General features: G+C 40.2%; 1 protein-coding gene across 1 annotated transcript in view; it reads left to right on the forward strand.

Annotated features, from left to right (window-relative positions):
- MCF2L2 (MCF.2 cell line derived transforming sequence-like 2) overlaps positions 1-16,907 on the forward strand; it is a 145,523-nt gene that overhangs the window by 109,913 nt on the left and 18,703 nt on the right. Inside the window, exons 19-26 of the mRNA XM_009903603.2 lie at positions 719-811; positions 1,249-1,341; positions 5,309-5,434; positions 7,266-7,487; positions 8,850-8,942; positions 9,327-9,405; positions 12,575-12,647; positions 15,765-15,874. Coding sequence (XP_009901905.2) covers positions 719-811; positions 1,249-1,341; positions 5,309-5,434; positions 7,266-7,487; positions 8,850-8,942; positions 9,327-9,405; positions 12,575-12,647; positions 15,765-15,874 — 889 coding nt within the window. The remainder of the gene's footprint in view (positions 1-718; positions 812-1,248; positions 1,342-5,308; positions 5,435-7,265; positions 7,488-8,849; positions 8,943-9,326; positions 9,406-12,574; positions 12,648-15,764; positions 15,875-16,907) is intronic.

Consider the following 16,907-nt stretch of genomic DNA (forward strand, 5'->3'; position numbering starts at 1 on the left):
ACCTGGATGCGTTCCTGTGTGACCTAGTCTAGGTGATCCTGCTCTGGCAGGAGGCTCAGACTAGGTGATCTGTCGAGGTCCCTTCCAAACCCTAACACATTCTGTGATGCTCTGTGCCTTTAGAGACTACCTTTGTTATCACTGAAATCAGTGATATTTGTTTGCCATGGACTTCAGTGAGAGTGTGGTCAAAGGTAAATAGAGGCCAAGTCAATCCAGCAGCTTCTAATTTGGATACAAGAGACTTTAAGTACTTCCCCCTGCCTGGCCTGGAATATCAACATGACAAACTTGCCACTTTTTAATTCATCCCGGTACTATTGAAAAGCATGGCTATTTTCAGAGTGTTTAGCTAAGTGGTGAACATTGTTAGCAAATACCAGTCTCTGCCGGTATTGTTAGCAACGTTTACATTTCTAATGGCTTTTTTGTTTTGTTTTCAAACCACCTATTGCCCTCTATTGAAGATAACAGTTTTGAAATTAGACTGTGTTACAGTCTGCAATCTCCTTGCTTTGTGCAAAAAGCCTGTGTGGGAAATTCCCTCGATTTCAGGTGTATCTACCTTTACAGGAGTAAAAAGCAAGTTTGGTCCTTTCACTGTATTTTTACATAGAGTTATGGCCATGTAGTAATTCATGCATTAGGATGGAAAGTGACTCAAAGCAGAGATGATTTTTTTTTTCCTTACCTTACTTAAATTCTCTCTTTATTGCAGAAAGAGGACCTCCAAATATATGAAAAATACTGTCAGAACAAGCCAAGGTCAGAAGCTCTCTGGAGACAGTGTGGAGACAGCATCTTTTTTCAGGTGGAATTTAATTGCAGACTAGCAGTTCAAGATCATCAAAGATTGTTTTCCTTCTGTGCCTTCTCTTTAGCAAACTTAGATCAATATGCATGCTTGTTATGCTGATGGCAGGTACACAGTATTTGTTGAGGTGTTCTCTACAAGAAGCTAGGCAGATAGAGCAGTAGGTAGGTTCCTTGGGCAGGAGCCAAACCAAAGGAGTGCTGGCTTCACTGCAATCTCACAAGCAGGGCATGCCAGCTTTCAACAGTACGTTGAACCTAAACGTTAGCTTTTATTTAGTAACCTGGAAACTCCTATGCAGATGGAACAAATTTCTCTCTCAATTAATTCACAGATATATATATAACCTTCAGATTACCAAATGATAAGGATCTTGGTGTAGTGCTTGTGTTTCAAGAAACTATTGTGTTTTTCTTCGCTGTTATCCCTTACAGGAATGTCAGCGTAAATTGGATCATAAGCTCTCCCTAGATGCATATCTCTTAAAGCCAGTCCAGAGAATCACCAAGTACCAGCTGCTGTTGAAGGTAGGTTCTCCATCAAAATGCAAAGAATTGCAATGCATAGCTTGTTTTATTTACAGAATTGCAGATCAGCCTATTTTTTGAGGGACTACCTGGTACAGAAATCCTGTCTCACTTCTTCAACAAATACTTTGCAATGCTAAGTTGCAAAATGGTAGCAGTCAAGGAAAGAACTTCTATTTCAGATAAAGTACTGCCATTATTTAGCAGCACTTGTATACTAAGCAACAGCAGTATATTATTATATATATACTCCTACATATGTGTAAAGTAAAATATTTTGTATAGTAAGTATTTATTTTATTTAGATTTAAACAGAAATTGAATTTGGTTTTATTGGATCCCTGAGTGGCCTTAGTTTGAAAACAGGAGCTGATGCTTTAAATCTCAGCTCTGATACCTGTCCCTGTTGAATATAACTCTTTTCAGCTCTCTGAACATGGTATTTTCCCATGGTTGTGAGTCAAATCTTTCAGGAGCCACTCCCTTTTGGTGATCCTATTTTAAAGATCCAGCTAGGAGCAAATTATCTGTAACTTTTCTGTGGGATGAATATGTGAACTTTTCCTCTTGATCTGGAACTGAGAGAGGTCCATGCTTGAATTCTGGTCTGAACTGGGCCACAGGAAATGCTCAAACCAATTACATTTTTTGAAGATGGTAGCTTCATTTCTGTCCTCATCTTCTCAGTTCCTAAAACCAGTATTTGCTAACTTTTCTTATGGAGGATCATGAAGGTGAATTACATGATGTTCTCCAGCCTCTGGACTTGATGTAGTGTTTTGTACTGTCATGAAATTCACAATGAAGATTTTAGGCTGCAATTTTATTTGCTGATAGCTAGCACGGCCCTGGTCTATTTGTGTTAATTTAAGCCAGGTGAGGATCTGGCTGGCCATTCACTTGTGCAGTATTTCTGTGACCTGTTTATTGACTTTAAACAGAACTGATGAATCCAAATGTTGATCCAAAAACAAGGATGCAACTTCATTGATTCCAGTGGACTTACATCAGTGTAAAATCCAGAACTAAATTTCATTCTATTTCTTGAAACTATTCTGTGACAAGGGAGAAAATGTCAAGATCTTCAGAACAGCAAAAGTAAACCAGATTCTACATTTAATTTGAAATATGACTGTAAACAAAACCAAGATTAGATCAAGGAGTAAAATTCTCAGGCAAAACAGGTTGCAGCCATTGGAGCTGAAGCTGGTCAGACCAGTTTTGTACTTAGCAGCAGCACACTGGCACAGACATTTACTTTGTCAGGGATTATGAGATGTGGGAAGCACTCTCTTCGTGGCAGCTTGAGCATTTAAAAGTGTAGGAAAATGGGAGTCAGTGAAAAATTTGGTAACAAAGAAGTGACTAAGAACTTCTGTGCCTTGAGTGATTGGCAGACTTATTTTAAATTCTGGGTCACGATCATTGGGACCCTCCTGTTTCATAGTAGTTTAGCTAACATTATAAAGCACCACACCCACTATAGAGAGAGTAGGGATCCATCCTCATCCTAGAAATTATGCAACAGCTACTATAGGAATGTGTCCTGCTTTTACTTTCTGAACTCTGGTCATCTAAGCACTTGAGGAGAGACTGCTGCTGTTTGGAGTTAGCTAGGAACTACCTTTTGCAGCCCTGTTTTACAGGAACACAATTGTCTCAGCTTTTTTTTTTTTTTTAATTAAATGATTTCCAAACTTGAAATGTGACTGAAAATGATATCCCTGAATGAAAACCATGTCAATGATCATCCCTGCTGAAGTGGTCTAATTCTTATTGTAACAAGGACTGCTAATGTTAGTAAAGTTTGGATTAATTTCTGGGTGTATTGCTGGAGCACACGTTCTGCTGACATTCTGCTCAGCACAGGAAACAAAACTAAACTCACTTAGTTATTACAACAATTTATTTCTTACTTTCTTCATTTCTGCATTTCTGAAGTGAAAATTACATCCAGCCAAGCATTCTTTCATTCCACTGGTAGAATAGAATAGAATTAACCAGGTTGGAAGAGACCTTCGAGATCATTGTGTCCAACCTATCATCCAACACCATCTAATCAACTAAACCACGGCACCAAGCGCCCCATCAAGTCTCTTCCTAAACACCTCCAGTGATGGTGACTCCACCACCTCCCTGGGCAGCACATTCCAATGGCCAATAACTCTTACTTCTTCCTAACATCCAGCCTAAACCTCCCCTGGTGCAGCTTGAGACTGTGTCCCCTTGTTCTGGTGCTGGTTGCCTGGGAGAAGAGACCAACCCCCAACTGGCTACAACGTCCTTTCAGGTAGTATGTAGACAGCAATAAGGTCTTCCCTGAGCCTCCTCTTCTCCAGGCTAAGCAACCCCAGCTCCCTCAGCCTCTCCTCATTGGGCTTGTGCTCCAAACCCCTCACCAGCTTTGATGCCGCCCTCTGGACACATTCCAGCAAGTCAACATCTTTCCTAAACTGAGGGGCCCAGAACTGGACACAGTACTCAAGGTGTCGCCTAACCAGTGCTGAATACAGGAGCAGAATGACCTCCCTGCTCCTGTTGGCCACACTGTTCCTGATACAGGCCAGGATGCCATTTGCCTTCTTACCTGGGCACACTGCTAGCTCATGGTAGATATATAGGGCAGGGCCATGCCACTATTGATTAATAAAATGGTTGTTATAAGAGCATTGTCTGCAAAAATGCTGTTAACTTATGAAAGTACGGTTACTTAGAAGACTGAGCTAAAAAGGAAATTCACTATTCTAATTCAGGAGTCACTGTCATTGGAGGTGTTCAGGAAGAGACTTGATGGGGTGCTTGGTGCCATGGTTTAGTTGTTTAGGTGGGTTGGATTGGTTGATGGGTTGGACACGATGATCTTGAAGGTCTCTTCTAACCTGGTTTATTCTATTCTATTCTGAAACAAGGTTATAACCATTATTTACAAGAGAATAATTAACTCCTGAGCTATGACTAGAACTTTTCAAGTAGAAGACATCTATAGGAATAAGAAAAGTAGTCTTTGTGAGGAACTGCATTGGGCTACTCAAGTAGCTGGCCCTAAATAAGATCTCTGTATGAGAAGTGATTACAGAAACTGAGCCCTCAGAAGGTTTTGTTTGTTCCTTTGCGTTGGGCACACCTTCCTTAACTTCTCCAGAACTTCGTCTCTTGTTCCTTGTTCCAGATTTGGAGGGTAGAGTGCCTTCTCTTATTTTAAGCACAATATAGTGTTTCATGAATTTTTGCTAGCATTGTTCTTCAAAATTACTGCATCCCAAAAAAGGTTTTCAAATTAGCAAATGTAGATTGTAGCCAAGAGGTGGAGAATTAAGAGGTAGGGAAGATTCATAGTAATCATCTGGCCTCTTTAAATGTCATGTCCCCCCCCCCCCCCCCAAAAAAAAAAAAAAGTTGTGGTCTAAAAACCTCTCTTATAGATAAAAGAAGTCTAGTTTAAGGAAGAGAGATGTGAGGTGATTTGACCACAAGTCTACACAGGAAGCGACTTCTTTCCAAACATAGAATTTATCAGATCTTATAAATGATTCTATGATTTGGCACACTGTGGTTTCAATTTCTTGTCAGATAGAGAAGTGGAATGTCAAACCTGCCAAATTCAGACTAGACATTAATTTATGTAATGTGCAAAAGGAAATGGTGAACCCTTCAATACCTTGATCACTGAATTAAGACGAGTTAAGATGAGACAGTTCTGTGGCACGCAGGAAGGTCATTGTACATATGTCAGAATTTTCCTATCTCATCTTAAATGATCCTCTAAAACTTGAAAATGCCCAAAAGATCAGAATGTGTGTCCTTAATGACAATCCTGGTGAATGTCTTGCTAGCTTTTGGTGTTGGTTTGGGGTTTTTTCCCCTCAGTTTGCTGCTTTGCCTATGCAGCACAAAAGCCCAGGGAGGTGTCTTATGGTGGCCTCTGGTATAAGAAACTTTCATGCAGTTGTCTTATATTGTTTTTTAGGAAATGCTGAAGTGCAGCAAGAATTCAGAGGGTACTGCTGAACTGGAAGAAGCTCTGGCCACGGTGCTTGATATTATCAAATCAGTAAATGACTCCATGCACCAGATAGCAATTACAGGATATGAGGTATTATTTGCAGTGCTTTTACTCTGATCTTGACCCATCCAACGTTCCTCTTGTCACTGGCCATTCTATGCCCATGGATGGTATATTTTGCAGCAGTCTGTGCCACATTCTTGAAGGATGCTACTCAGTGGCGTGTTTTGGTGATCAAAAATACACGTCAACGTATGTCACATGGAGGTGGGGGTATGAGTGTGGGGAGGAAGTGGGACAAATGCAATCCTTCTGAGTAATCACACCCAAAACTCATTTGTAGGTGAGAGGTAGCAAGTGTAGCAGACATAACCAAAGAAATCTGCTGAAACTTTGTGACCAACATACAACTCGAGTGTTTCCAAATATTTTGCACTTAGGCAGGAAAATTTGGCTTCCACTTAAAGCACAGAATCCATCCCAGTGACTGGGAATTAATAACCAGGTACAGGTTGCCCAGGGACGTGGTAGAAGTCTCATCTGTGGAAACATTCATAACCTGATCTAGTTAAAGATATACCCACTCAGTGCAGGAGGGTTGGGCTAGGTGACATTTAAAGGCCCTTTCCAACCCCAAACATTTTGTGGTTCTATGAATCACAGTGCAAATCAAAGATCACACATACACACATATATAAATATACAAGACACACAGTCCTGTATGCACAAATCAAAAAATCTATCACTATAGAGATGAGAGACTGTTCTAGAAATTACTGAGGGTTTGATTTAATGCTTTGGAGAGTCTAATGCCCACTGAAGTGGGAAAGTCAGATCTTGGTTTTGCAGTTGGATGTAGGGTAGAGGATGGGTAGTGAGAGTAGATTGTAATCTAGTTCCAGAAATCACACATGCCCACCTGGAGACATCTTCACCTTATAATCAACAGAACAGACAGCTGTTGAAAATAAGTACTTTAACAATGCACTGAGCTTGTTCCTTCAACTTGTTATACAAAGCACTCCTAGGAAAAAAAATCTGCTGCTAGCATCACTGTTTAACATCATTTGTTGAGGCCCACTACCATATGGATGTTGCCGTGTCGTCTATTCACACATTGCTACACTCTTTAGTCCTGAACTCTGCTGTAAATATTTGTGCCAAATATTTGTATCAGTGAAAGTATTTACCTTGTGGTCCTCAGACAAAGGCTTTAGCTTAGAATGGCCTGGTTCCTGTCTAGTTTCACTCTCCCTCAGATACCTTTACAGTTTCTTGGTACATTTACTCCCTCTTTGCCGAGGCTGTGCAGCACTGTGCAGTCTGCAGACAGTAAACTGAGAAAGTATTGAAAATGCCTTTAAAAACTGTGTTGCAATGGGAAGGAATGACACACCAGCATACCTCTAGGCACCAATCCATGTCTTCAGACTTCACAACTTCTTTCAAGGTTTTGCTCAGGGATAGAAGCTAGTAGCAGAGTAGAAATTGAACCTGGATCTTTCAGAGTCAAGGCCTTTGCTTGCACATCCAATCTGCACTGGCTTTCATACTGCTTTAAAGTCAGGAGTCTTAAAATGCAGGTCTTGTCAGAAGATGCTTCCTCTAAGGTCAAGAGGGAGAACAGCTTGGGTGTCAGATCTGAAGAGGTCCTGAGACAGACAGCAGATACTAACTATTGAATGGGGAGACAAACTGGAAATGATGGACATGGGAAACAATAGATTAATGGTTATGTGAAGAAACCACACAGGTTTAGCAAGAAGACCTGTGCAGATGGGATTCCAGCTGTAACACATCCACTCTCCAACACAAAGGATGCCTAGACTTCTGCCTGGAAGGTTAAACACCACTGGGGAAAGAACTGTGCCTGGGATTACCTTATTTTGAAAGTGATATAGGCTCTCTTCTTGCTTGCTAGGGGGATGTCAGTGAGCTTGGGAAGCTGTTGATGCAAGGTTCCTTCAATGTATGGACTGACCACAAGAAGGGGCACAACAAGGTGAAGGACTTGGCTAGATTCAAACCAATGCAGAGACACCTCTTCCTCTATACGAAGATGCTACTTTTCTGCAAGAAACGGGAGGAAAACACTGATGGCCATGAGAAGACAGCTTCTTACAGCTTTAAAAACTCCTTAAAGGTAATGAATGTGGTAATGGTGAGGGAGAAACATTCTGATGTTCTCACAAAATAGGGGGAGGGGGTCTTTCCATGTGGAGACTTGAAAAAGGTACACATCTGGGGCTGTCTTGCACTCAAGTACATGAAAGCTTCTGATTAGTTTTGATCTAGAAACAGACCCAGCCATATGTCCTGCAACTCCAGATGTGAACCTTGGTTTTGCAACTCAATACACACAGACACCTTGTGTCTTCTTGCCTTGAGTCTCATAATGGGAAGCAAGACTGAATGCTCATTATTCTGCCTGTAAGCATCCTCCAAGTTCAGTTCTATTGCAAGTGCTGCTGTTGACATCACCAGCTCAGCAGATATGTTGTGCAACAATAATAGCTGTAGATGAATCAGAGTGCAGTAGAAGTGCCCTTTTATTTGCAAGAGTGACATTTCCAGATATGAGTCAGGACATTTTCTGATAAAATGGCATTCACAAGTAGGCCAAATTTTCCCTTTAAGCACCTTGGTGTGACATTTGTGACTTCAGACAATTAACATGGGTCACTGAGTGTAACACTGCAAACTTTATACAGGGTAACCAGAAAGGAATTGTTATAGACCCTGGTTCAAGGAGGAAGTGAACCAATTAATTTAAACACTTGAAGTTTCTTTATGTGGACATGACAGCAGAAATGATGACATAATCCAAGATGATTAAGTCAAAAATCTAACTCTCATTCAAGTCTAATGCTGAGGCAAATCAGAACAAGGGGGAGGAATAAATACAGGAAGAAGATGGGAAGCTGGTAAGTACAGTAGCAACTGGACTTGAAATTGATGGTTAAAAATCTATCATTTAAGAAATCTAGAATTATTTTCTTCGGTTCCTTGTTTGTCTTGCCTTGTTAGGCACTCAGCTTGCACAGTTTTTTTGTTCTCCCTGAAACTATATCAAATGTTCATGTTGTCTAGATTTGCAGATGAGTTGTTAAGTCTCAAAGCCATGTTCTATCCCCTGTCCTCTCCCATCTCATAAGGCCAGTGATGACAAGTTGAAAGTACCATCTTCTTCAAGAGCCAGGATAGGATTAAAAACTGGCCCACAGTTCAAGTAAAAAAAGCCCAAAGAGGATAAACTCATGATAAGAGATTAGCTTCTGTTACTTAATTACTTATTTTTTAAGATTATTCTTGTTTTCTGTAACAATCAAAAAGATGAATGATAAATTAGCTGTTGAGGAATAACATGTTCTGAATTTTACTTTCAATTACTACCTAAGGTGCAGGAGTCAATGCAGTCTGTTTAAAATGCTTCTAAGAGGATAAAGTATTTTAAGACCATTGACATTTTCCAGATTCCAGCTGCTTCTTCTCTGTTTTGAAACAGATGAGCACTGTGGGCATTACAGAAAATGTAAAAGGGGATAACAAGAAGTTTGAGATCTGGTATAACGGCAGAGAAGAGGTCTATATCATTCAGGTAACAACTTCCTTTCAACTGAATTGTGTTAAAGAAAGTTTTCAGTTTCATGACTCCCACTGTCCTGTACACTCAAGAAACAGCAGACATTGGAAACTTCTTTTTTGTGTGTGTTAGCTCTAAATTACCAATTTATCATTGTGAAAATGGTCATGATTTTGGGTAAAAGAGGAAAAAAAGCACTGAAAAATTACTTGGAACACTGGACGGAAAAGCAAAGACAAGACCTTAGACTCATGGTAACTTCTCCATCTTGAGGAGTGTCCTGTGTTTTGCTCAAAGCTGGCCACATTGTTCCATTGCTCGGGAAAATTGGGTCAGGACAGCCAAGTGATTGACAGCATGCTTTAACTAGGCCTTTTCCTTTTCCTTTTGTTTTCTCAGGCATCTTCTGTTGAGCTGAAAAACACCTGGATTTCAGAGATTCGGAAAGTCCTGACAGGACAACTGGAAGCATGCAGAGGTAGGACACATAAAACAAGATCTGGTAATGTTGCCTTCCTCCTCTAGCTGTGTGTGGCAACATGGAACTGGGGTGAGTTGCAGTACTGTCCAGTATCACTGCTGGAACCATCGTGAACAGATCTTCTATGCAACAATCTCATAAGTACCTAAAATCACAGTATCACCAAGGTTGGAAGAGACCTCAAGGATCATTGAGTCCAACCTATCTCCACAGACCTCTTGACTAGACCATGGCACCAAGTGCCACGTCCAATCTCCTCTTGAACACTCTTTTTATGTAAGTTGTTGAACCCAAGTCAGACAAAATTCGGGTAGGTTATTCCAGATAGTAAGAGACCATAGTGATAAAAGCTATCTGAGATAACATTCAACAAGAATGTGGAGAGTCCTAAAAGACATTTTTCAAGCTCTCCTAGGACAACTTCCCCCATAGTGGTGTCCAATACCAACTTTTCCTGGGCCCTGGCATTGCTTCTCACCTCAACCTGTCATTTTCTGCTTCTTACATGTACAGATCTCACTTTAAAGTAATGCCAACAAAGCCTTTGTACCCCCATCCTTCAGATTCCTAAGTATATTTTTTCCAAGATGGAAACCTGTGTCTGTGCTTTAACTTTAGAGGCCATATTTATTTAGTCTGTTTCACAAAGACAATGCCTTCTTACAGCCTCCTTAGTTGAGAGAAACAATTATGCACATTAGCCTCAGCAACTTAATCCAACCCAAAACATTATACTTCTTTAGAATGTTTACTACCCAGGTCTTGTGTTACTACTTTTATCCTTTTACTTTCTTCTTTTTATTCCAAATTTCACTACAGTCAGTTCAGCAGAAACTGCTGAGCTAAAACTCTCAAGATTTTTATCAGTACAGATTCAGGGACTCTTTGACATGGTTTGTAATACCTCTGGGGTAAATATGCTTTACTTAGGCTATGACTGCAGAGAAGAGTAGCTTATAGAAAAGTGTGTGTGTGTTTAATAGGATAGAGAGCTAATTTTCCATGTGTGTTTCTAGGTAAAGAAAATTCAGCTTGTATGTCACCCAGATGAGCATTTGTGAACTCTTTGAAGCATACAAGATCCATATGCTGGAGTTAACTGTGCGTTGTCCAGGGATAGTTATGCAGGAATCAAGACTTTGAAAACATTTATATTTGGGTATTCTTTATTGGCTTGTTTTCATATCACTGAATCCTAGAACAGGTTTCAAGAGACCTCAGGATATTATACTTGAATGTCCTGATCAAAGTAAAGTCAATTACTGGTCAAACCAGGTTACTCAAGACTTTATCCAGTCTGGTCTTGGGACCATCCAAGGACTATTTTCATCCTACTCTGTGAACAAAGACAAATTTCCCTTCGTTGTCAATCCAGTAGAACACAGTCAGAGAGCAGAAACTATCTTACATGCTATTGCAGCTCTTCCTATTGCCTTTTCCCAAGTGACTACATGAATCAAAGCCCTTATTACAATGCTGATGGCAGGAAGCAAATGCTCTGTCCCATGGTTTTGAATAGTTGTATCTAATTCTAGTGACTTACGAAAGGAGAAATCTTAATTCATGCTTAATCCAAGACTGGGCATTTCTTCATCTCTGTGTTGTAATGAGAGAACGAAGAGGGTTACATTTGCTAGTTTGGGCTGTTGTTAGGAGTTGCATAGGGGGTTGCAATCTTGGAAGGAACCATCTGAGATGAACAAGTGAGTAAAGAGCAAAGAAAATGGTCAAAGATATGTGATAAATAGTGTGTCATTGGTGTCTAAAGGCTTAAGTCTATGTACAGCCCCTATGGTATACTGTAGTGAGCCTGGAATGCTAACAAGGCTTTGGGTAACTCCATGAGCCATCAATCCCAAAGAGCATAATTGTCTCTTGCAGGCAAAGGAATTATGGATGCAGATTGAGAGACTTGTGTAAGACTGAATCAGCTGCCAGGAATGGAGCTACTTCTGAGTCTCCACCCAGAGTGCTCCTTTCTCCCAGCACTCCCACCCATGAAGGACTTCATTCTTTCAGCAATGCCCCTGTTCCTTGGTCTGTTCTCTTTTCGTTGACAGGAGCTTCCTCTTCCAGAGTGAAACAGTCCTAATATCTCAGCAGACTGAGACTATGAAAGCTGTGCTTTCCATTGCTTCCTCACTTCTCAGTGTCTGACACTCCTGGCCCTGAAAATCAGGTTGTCAAGATCTTCATTATCTCACTCCATTTACTGGACATCAATACAAATTAGTCTGTTGCTACCTTGTGGCTATGCAAAAAGAATGAACAAATGGCATTTGAATAACACTTTATTATTGCTGTTTGTACTGGATGCTGAGCAAAAGCATTCTTCAGAAGGAAAGAGATATATTCTACCAGATGGCTGTGTGTGCAGCTTGACTCAAGCACAAGCCCTGTGAGGAGAGGCTGAGGGAGCTGGGGTTGTTTAGCCTGGAGAAGAGGAGGCTCAGGGGAGACCTTATTGCTGTCTACAACTACCTGAAAGGAGGTTGTAGACAGGTGGGGGTTGGTCTCTTCTCCCAGGCAACCAGCATCAGAACAAGAGGACACAGTCTCAAGCTGCACCAGGGGAAGTTTAGGCTCAAGGCAAGGAGAAAGTTCTTCACAGAAAGAGTTATTGGAATAGGCTGTGCAGGGAGGTGGTGGAGTCACTGTCCCAAGAGGTGTCCAAAAAAGGATTGGACGTGGCACTTGAAGCCATGGTTTAGTTAGTCATGAGATGTTGGGTTATGGGTTGGACTTGATGATCTCTGAGGTCTTTTCCAACCTTATTCATTCTATGATTCTATGTACATGTTGCTCAATGCAGAAAAAGCTGTGAGCCACAAAACTCTTGTTCTGGGAAAAATGCCAATATGGTCTCTAGATCCATGTTGTGCAGTGATCTAGGAAGAAGTACAGAGGAAAGAGAAAGTGGTAAGGGAAGAAATCTCATCTGCACTGAAAAAATACAGATAGGCAAGCTGTTTGGGTGAGATAAGTTTTTAGGCTTTAAGATCACCATGTGCCTTTCTCTTCAAGTACAATTATTCCCTTTTGATTGCACCAGCATTCAAAATCTCTGTTACCTTCTTCTGTTTCTCTCTCTCTCCTACATCCTGTGCAAACAAGTAAGCAACTTACATGATTCATGACAATTTCTTGTTATTCTTTTGTTTAACAGAAGCCAGTCAACTGCACCAAAGAATCACTGAGAGTGTATACCATGCACCCATGGAGTCCTCCAACACAAGCAGGTAACCACAGCTATCACAGCATATCAGGGCCATGTTTTGTCTTGCCTTTATGCTTTTGCAGCAGATAAATTCTTAATTTAGTGTGTTTAACTTCCAGAGTATGAACTTACTCAATTGTCTTCAAGTATATTAAAGGCATGTAAGTGCAGATAAAGGTTCTGCTCACGGGGAAACTACAATCATAATGCAGGATTTGTTTTGAAGATGATAATATGGTTTTGCAAAAGAACCATATGGTCTGGATTAACTCAAGTTTAGACAAATTGTATGGGAACATTTCCCTATTAAATGGAGCTGTCAGCAGATTTTTGTTATGACTCAGTTGCTGGGCCAGATCAATTTAAGTTGGCATGAGATATCAGTATAAAACTTCAGTGATGCTAACCAAACCAAGAGACCCAAAGTAACACAGCCAGCCCTCAAGAGTTGTACAACTTGATGCAAAAAGTTTGAGACACCTGCAGTGCAGTGAATTCTGCACCACATTTTTCTCTAGGCTTTGTTACATTTGCTTTGTTTGAGGTTTAAGCTGAAAATGTTTAAGGGTAAAATTCTTTCAGCAAAACACCTTGGGGATAGGAGAGAATTGTTCCAGAAAATTAAGAAATGCAATCACAAAAATGTTTCAAATCAGTCCAGATGTATATTCCTCTTACAAGGCTTTTAAAGTGAGGATTTTCAGAACAGAACTTGCAGACCAAATGCATCAACAGAAAATTGATTAAACACATGGTCTCTCCTCCTTAGGTTAGTTATTTGTCCTAGACTGAATTAAACCAAAGGAAAATAATGAAGTGCTAGTTGTCAGAGAGAGGTTAGATGCTTCTGCTTCAAATGCTGGTTTATTGCAGGAACAGGGAGAACAGGGTGAGTCTTTATGAAAGAACAAGGCTCTGTGTTTTTGTGAATGAAACAAAGTTCAGAGTGTCCTATTGGCTGTTGTAAGCAGAGGCCACCCTTATCCTCTGTAATATGTCTCAGAGAAGCTAGCACAAGAGAATTGCAGCACAAGGTAGCTTTGCACTAGCTGATAAGAGAGTGAATCCAGGATTCCTCTGACTGTGGATCACCTTCTGCAGCCTGCTTTGGCATGCTGGTTGGAGGCAAGGAGAGGAAGGAAGAAGCTAGACATTGTGATAGCCACTCACTGGGGCATAGTCTGTGTTGTTACTGGTGTGACTAAGCAGTTGTGAAAGGCACTAGAAATAAACCAGTGACAGTGTTAGCTGAGGAGCAAGCAGGATCATCAGTGCTCCACCAGTGGTTGGTGGCTAATTAATTATTGAGAATTTATCTAACTGATAGACACCTTCTCCTGGATTGCCCCTGTGGTGCAGTGACTCTACTGCTTATTGAGAATTGTCAAACCTGTACTGTGACATTGGGGAAATTGCAGGACATGCTGCCCTCTCCATATCTGTTCAGTGACACAGACTACCCCCTTCACTTGTTTATATGCCAGTGTAACACTTAGGGCTGCAATTCCACAAGATAAGGCAGGGCTGGGCTGACTTCAAGTTGGAGCTGAGGTATCAGCAAAAGGGACACTCAGAGCCAGTACACTTAATACAGGTGGTTATTGAATGTCCCTAAGTTTTGTTGAGTCTGTAAAGTGTTCCTCAAAGTTTCAGGGTTTAAAGCTAAAATGAGACGCCCTGTGGTATCTATTCAAGGAATGGCTGCTGCATTTCAGTGACAAGGAAATCATCCCCTTTATTGTTTTCTAATCTATTCAAATATATGAGACTTAAACAGACTATTGTTTTTACTGTTTAATTATTTGCTTTATTGGGAGTGACTGCTTCAGTCAAACAGGCATATAAAAATACCTTGAGTACCCAGATATACACAAACTTGGAGTTTTACTGCAGATTCTTTTTCAGAGAAGCTTGTATGTTTTCTTGATGTCTTTCTCACAGCTGTAAATCTTAACTCTGTCAGCTGTATGTTTCAGTTATCTCAGACTAGCTGAGAAGGAACAGAAAAAAAAAGAATAAGGAAATGTGAGTGTGCTTTGGATTTGTTCCCATATTTATTCTGAGCCCCATTTTGTACTTGACATCAGGCTGCAAAATCACATTTTGATTTAGTACAGGAGGTAACAGAGACCTCTGTTAAGGTTCCATCAGAACCAGGTCAGTGGTTCAAATACAAAGCTGAGAGTCCCAGGCTTCCTAGTTGATAAAAGAGGTATTCACAGATCTCTAGTATTCCAATTTTTTAAGTTGGACCTTCCCTCAGAGCAAGACAAACCCTATGAATGTTTAGTGTAAGAGTTCATATATCAACTGTAAACAGCAATGTAATTGCTGATACATGTTAATAAAGAGCATTTTTAGGAAAGAGTATTTCAAGTGGGTAGATACAATGAAATGTGTGGAGCAGTCTGCCAAAGATAACAGTCAAACACCCAAACTAAACCACCAGACATTTGCAAAACAATGAAGATATGAACCATGGGAAAGCCTTGCAGATCTGAATGCTCTACAGACCTGGTGCAAGGAGGTTGTTCCTATTACAGATACAAAGCCAGTACCTGTGCCAATCTGGCAAGATGGATCCCCGTGTCTGTGGTTCAGCTGTAGACAGAAATATCCCACATGGATTCATGTTTTCAAAGAGCAGGAGAAACAGAAGTTGGAGGATGCTGGAGCCAGGAGAATCCATATATTCCTCTACACATGATATGACCTCCCTTTGACCACCTAGTAACTCTTTCTCTCCTGGAGTCATATATACTTATGCTGCAAAGGAGAACAGGCCTCCTGTTTTCTAATCTGTTTCCCACTCCTTTCAAATGTGTTGGACCTGTAAAAAGAGCTTGTGCAGACAACCAGCTCATTCCACCGTTTCCCCCTTCTCAACTGTCATTAAACACATCTTTTACTGTGTAGTGTGGAAGAGAGTCTGGGGCTAGAATGACTTTCTCCACCAATTTTTCTCCACCGTAGGTGCCTGCACAGATGCAGACTTCTATAGCGCGCACGCACAATTTTAAAGCCTGACATTCATTCCTTAGGTTACCACATCTGAGGGCAAAAAAGAATGCTTAGTGTTCTGTGCTCCATAAGGTATGAACCAGGAATGTAAATATTTTTGTCTTTCTTTTGTCCAAAGGTATAGCAGGAAGTCATCAAATATATATGAAAACAAGTCTGAGGCATCAAACGTGGAAGCATCTAACAATAAAAACAGGAATTCCAGTCCCAGCGCCAGACAAAAGAGAGGTAGGAGCTCTGAGACAGAGTGGTTGCTTCCAAAGGGTAGGATTTTTGTTTTTTCACACTCACTCCTGGAGTTTGAGGATACTTTTAATGTGTGTTGTTTAAACCTAACATCAACAAACCAATGCTGCTAAGCTCTGAGACTCTACTACAAAACTTCCCTGAACCTGAATATTTGTTACTACTTTGGGATTGTTTTAAGTCTGAGTTTTCATGCATTACAGTGCTCTCTGTGTTTTTTAAACATAGAATTTGGGGGGCAATAGGATGGTTTGTTTGGATTTTTTAACCTTCTACATCCTGGGTAAGTTGGTTTCTAGACATATTTGATTTTAAGATTGTCCATGGACTGAAGTAACTAATTTCCTCTTTTCTGTCAAAGAGATTTCTTTGCCTCCTCTGTGTATAGGCTTCCCTCTGCTATGTGTTAAACAAACACGTGTGGTCACAAAGTCCCTCTGTTATTTGAGGGCAAAAATACAATAGATATATTTTGTACAATGTAGGTTAAAATAAACACTAAAAAGAAATCCAGGTCTCATCTGGCAGTAGCAGGAACACAAAAAAAATCTTTCAACACTGCTTTCTCTTTCAGGTAAGTATTTTGAACTGCTAGAACAAAGACTTTTCTAATACTATAAGAAAGAAAATCGTCAGGTCTTTGGAGATTAATGTCCCATTCAGAATTCAGGCTTGAAGTCATGGCATGCTCCTTTGTAAATAAAGATGGCTTAAAAATAAAAAAGGAATATTCATTAATTTGGCAAACAGGCTGCTTACCAAAAGATTTTTTTTTTTCACTGCAACAAATTTTCCTTCTGGGAAGAAAGTTTTATGGATTCTTCATTAAAATAGTCAGTTTCAAAAACCTCTTTCAGTAGTGTTTTTTTTTTTCCAAGTTAGAAACATTATAAACATTAATAAATTATTAATAACAACACCAATACTAATCATTTAAAAAATAACTTGGAAAGCAATCTCTCAGCTGACATTCAGAAATCCTCTTTTTAAAAAGATTTCCAGGAAAATGATGGAT

This window comes from Dryobates pubescens, chromosome 13 (genome assembly GCF_014839835.1).
Source record: "Dryobates pubescens isolate bDryPub1 chromosome 13, bDryPub1.pri, whole genome shotgun sequence".
NCBI classification, from domain to species: Eukaryota; Metazoa; Chordata; class Aves; order Piciformes; family Picidae; genus Dryobates; species Dryobates pubescens.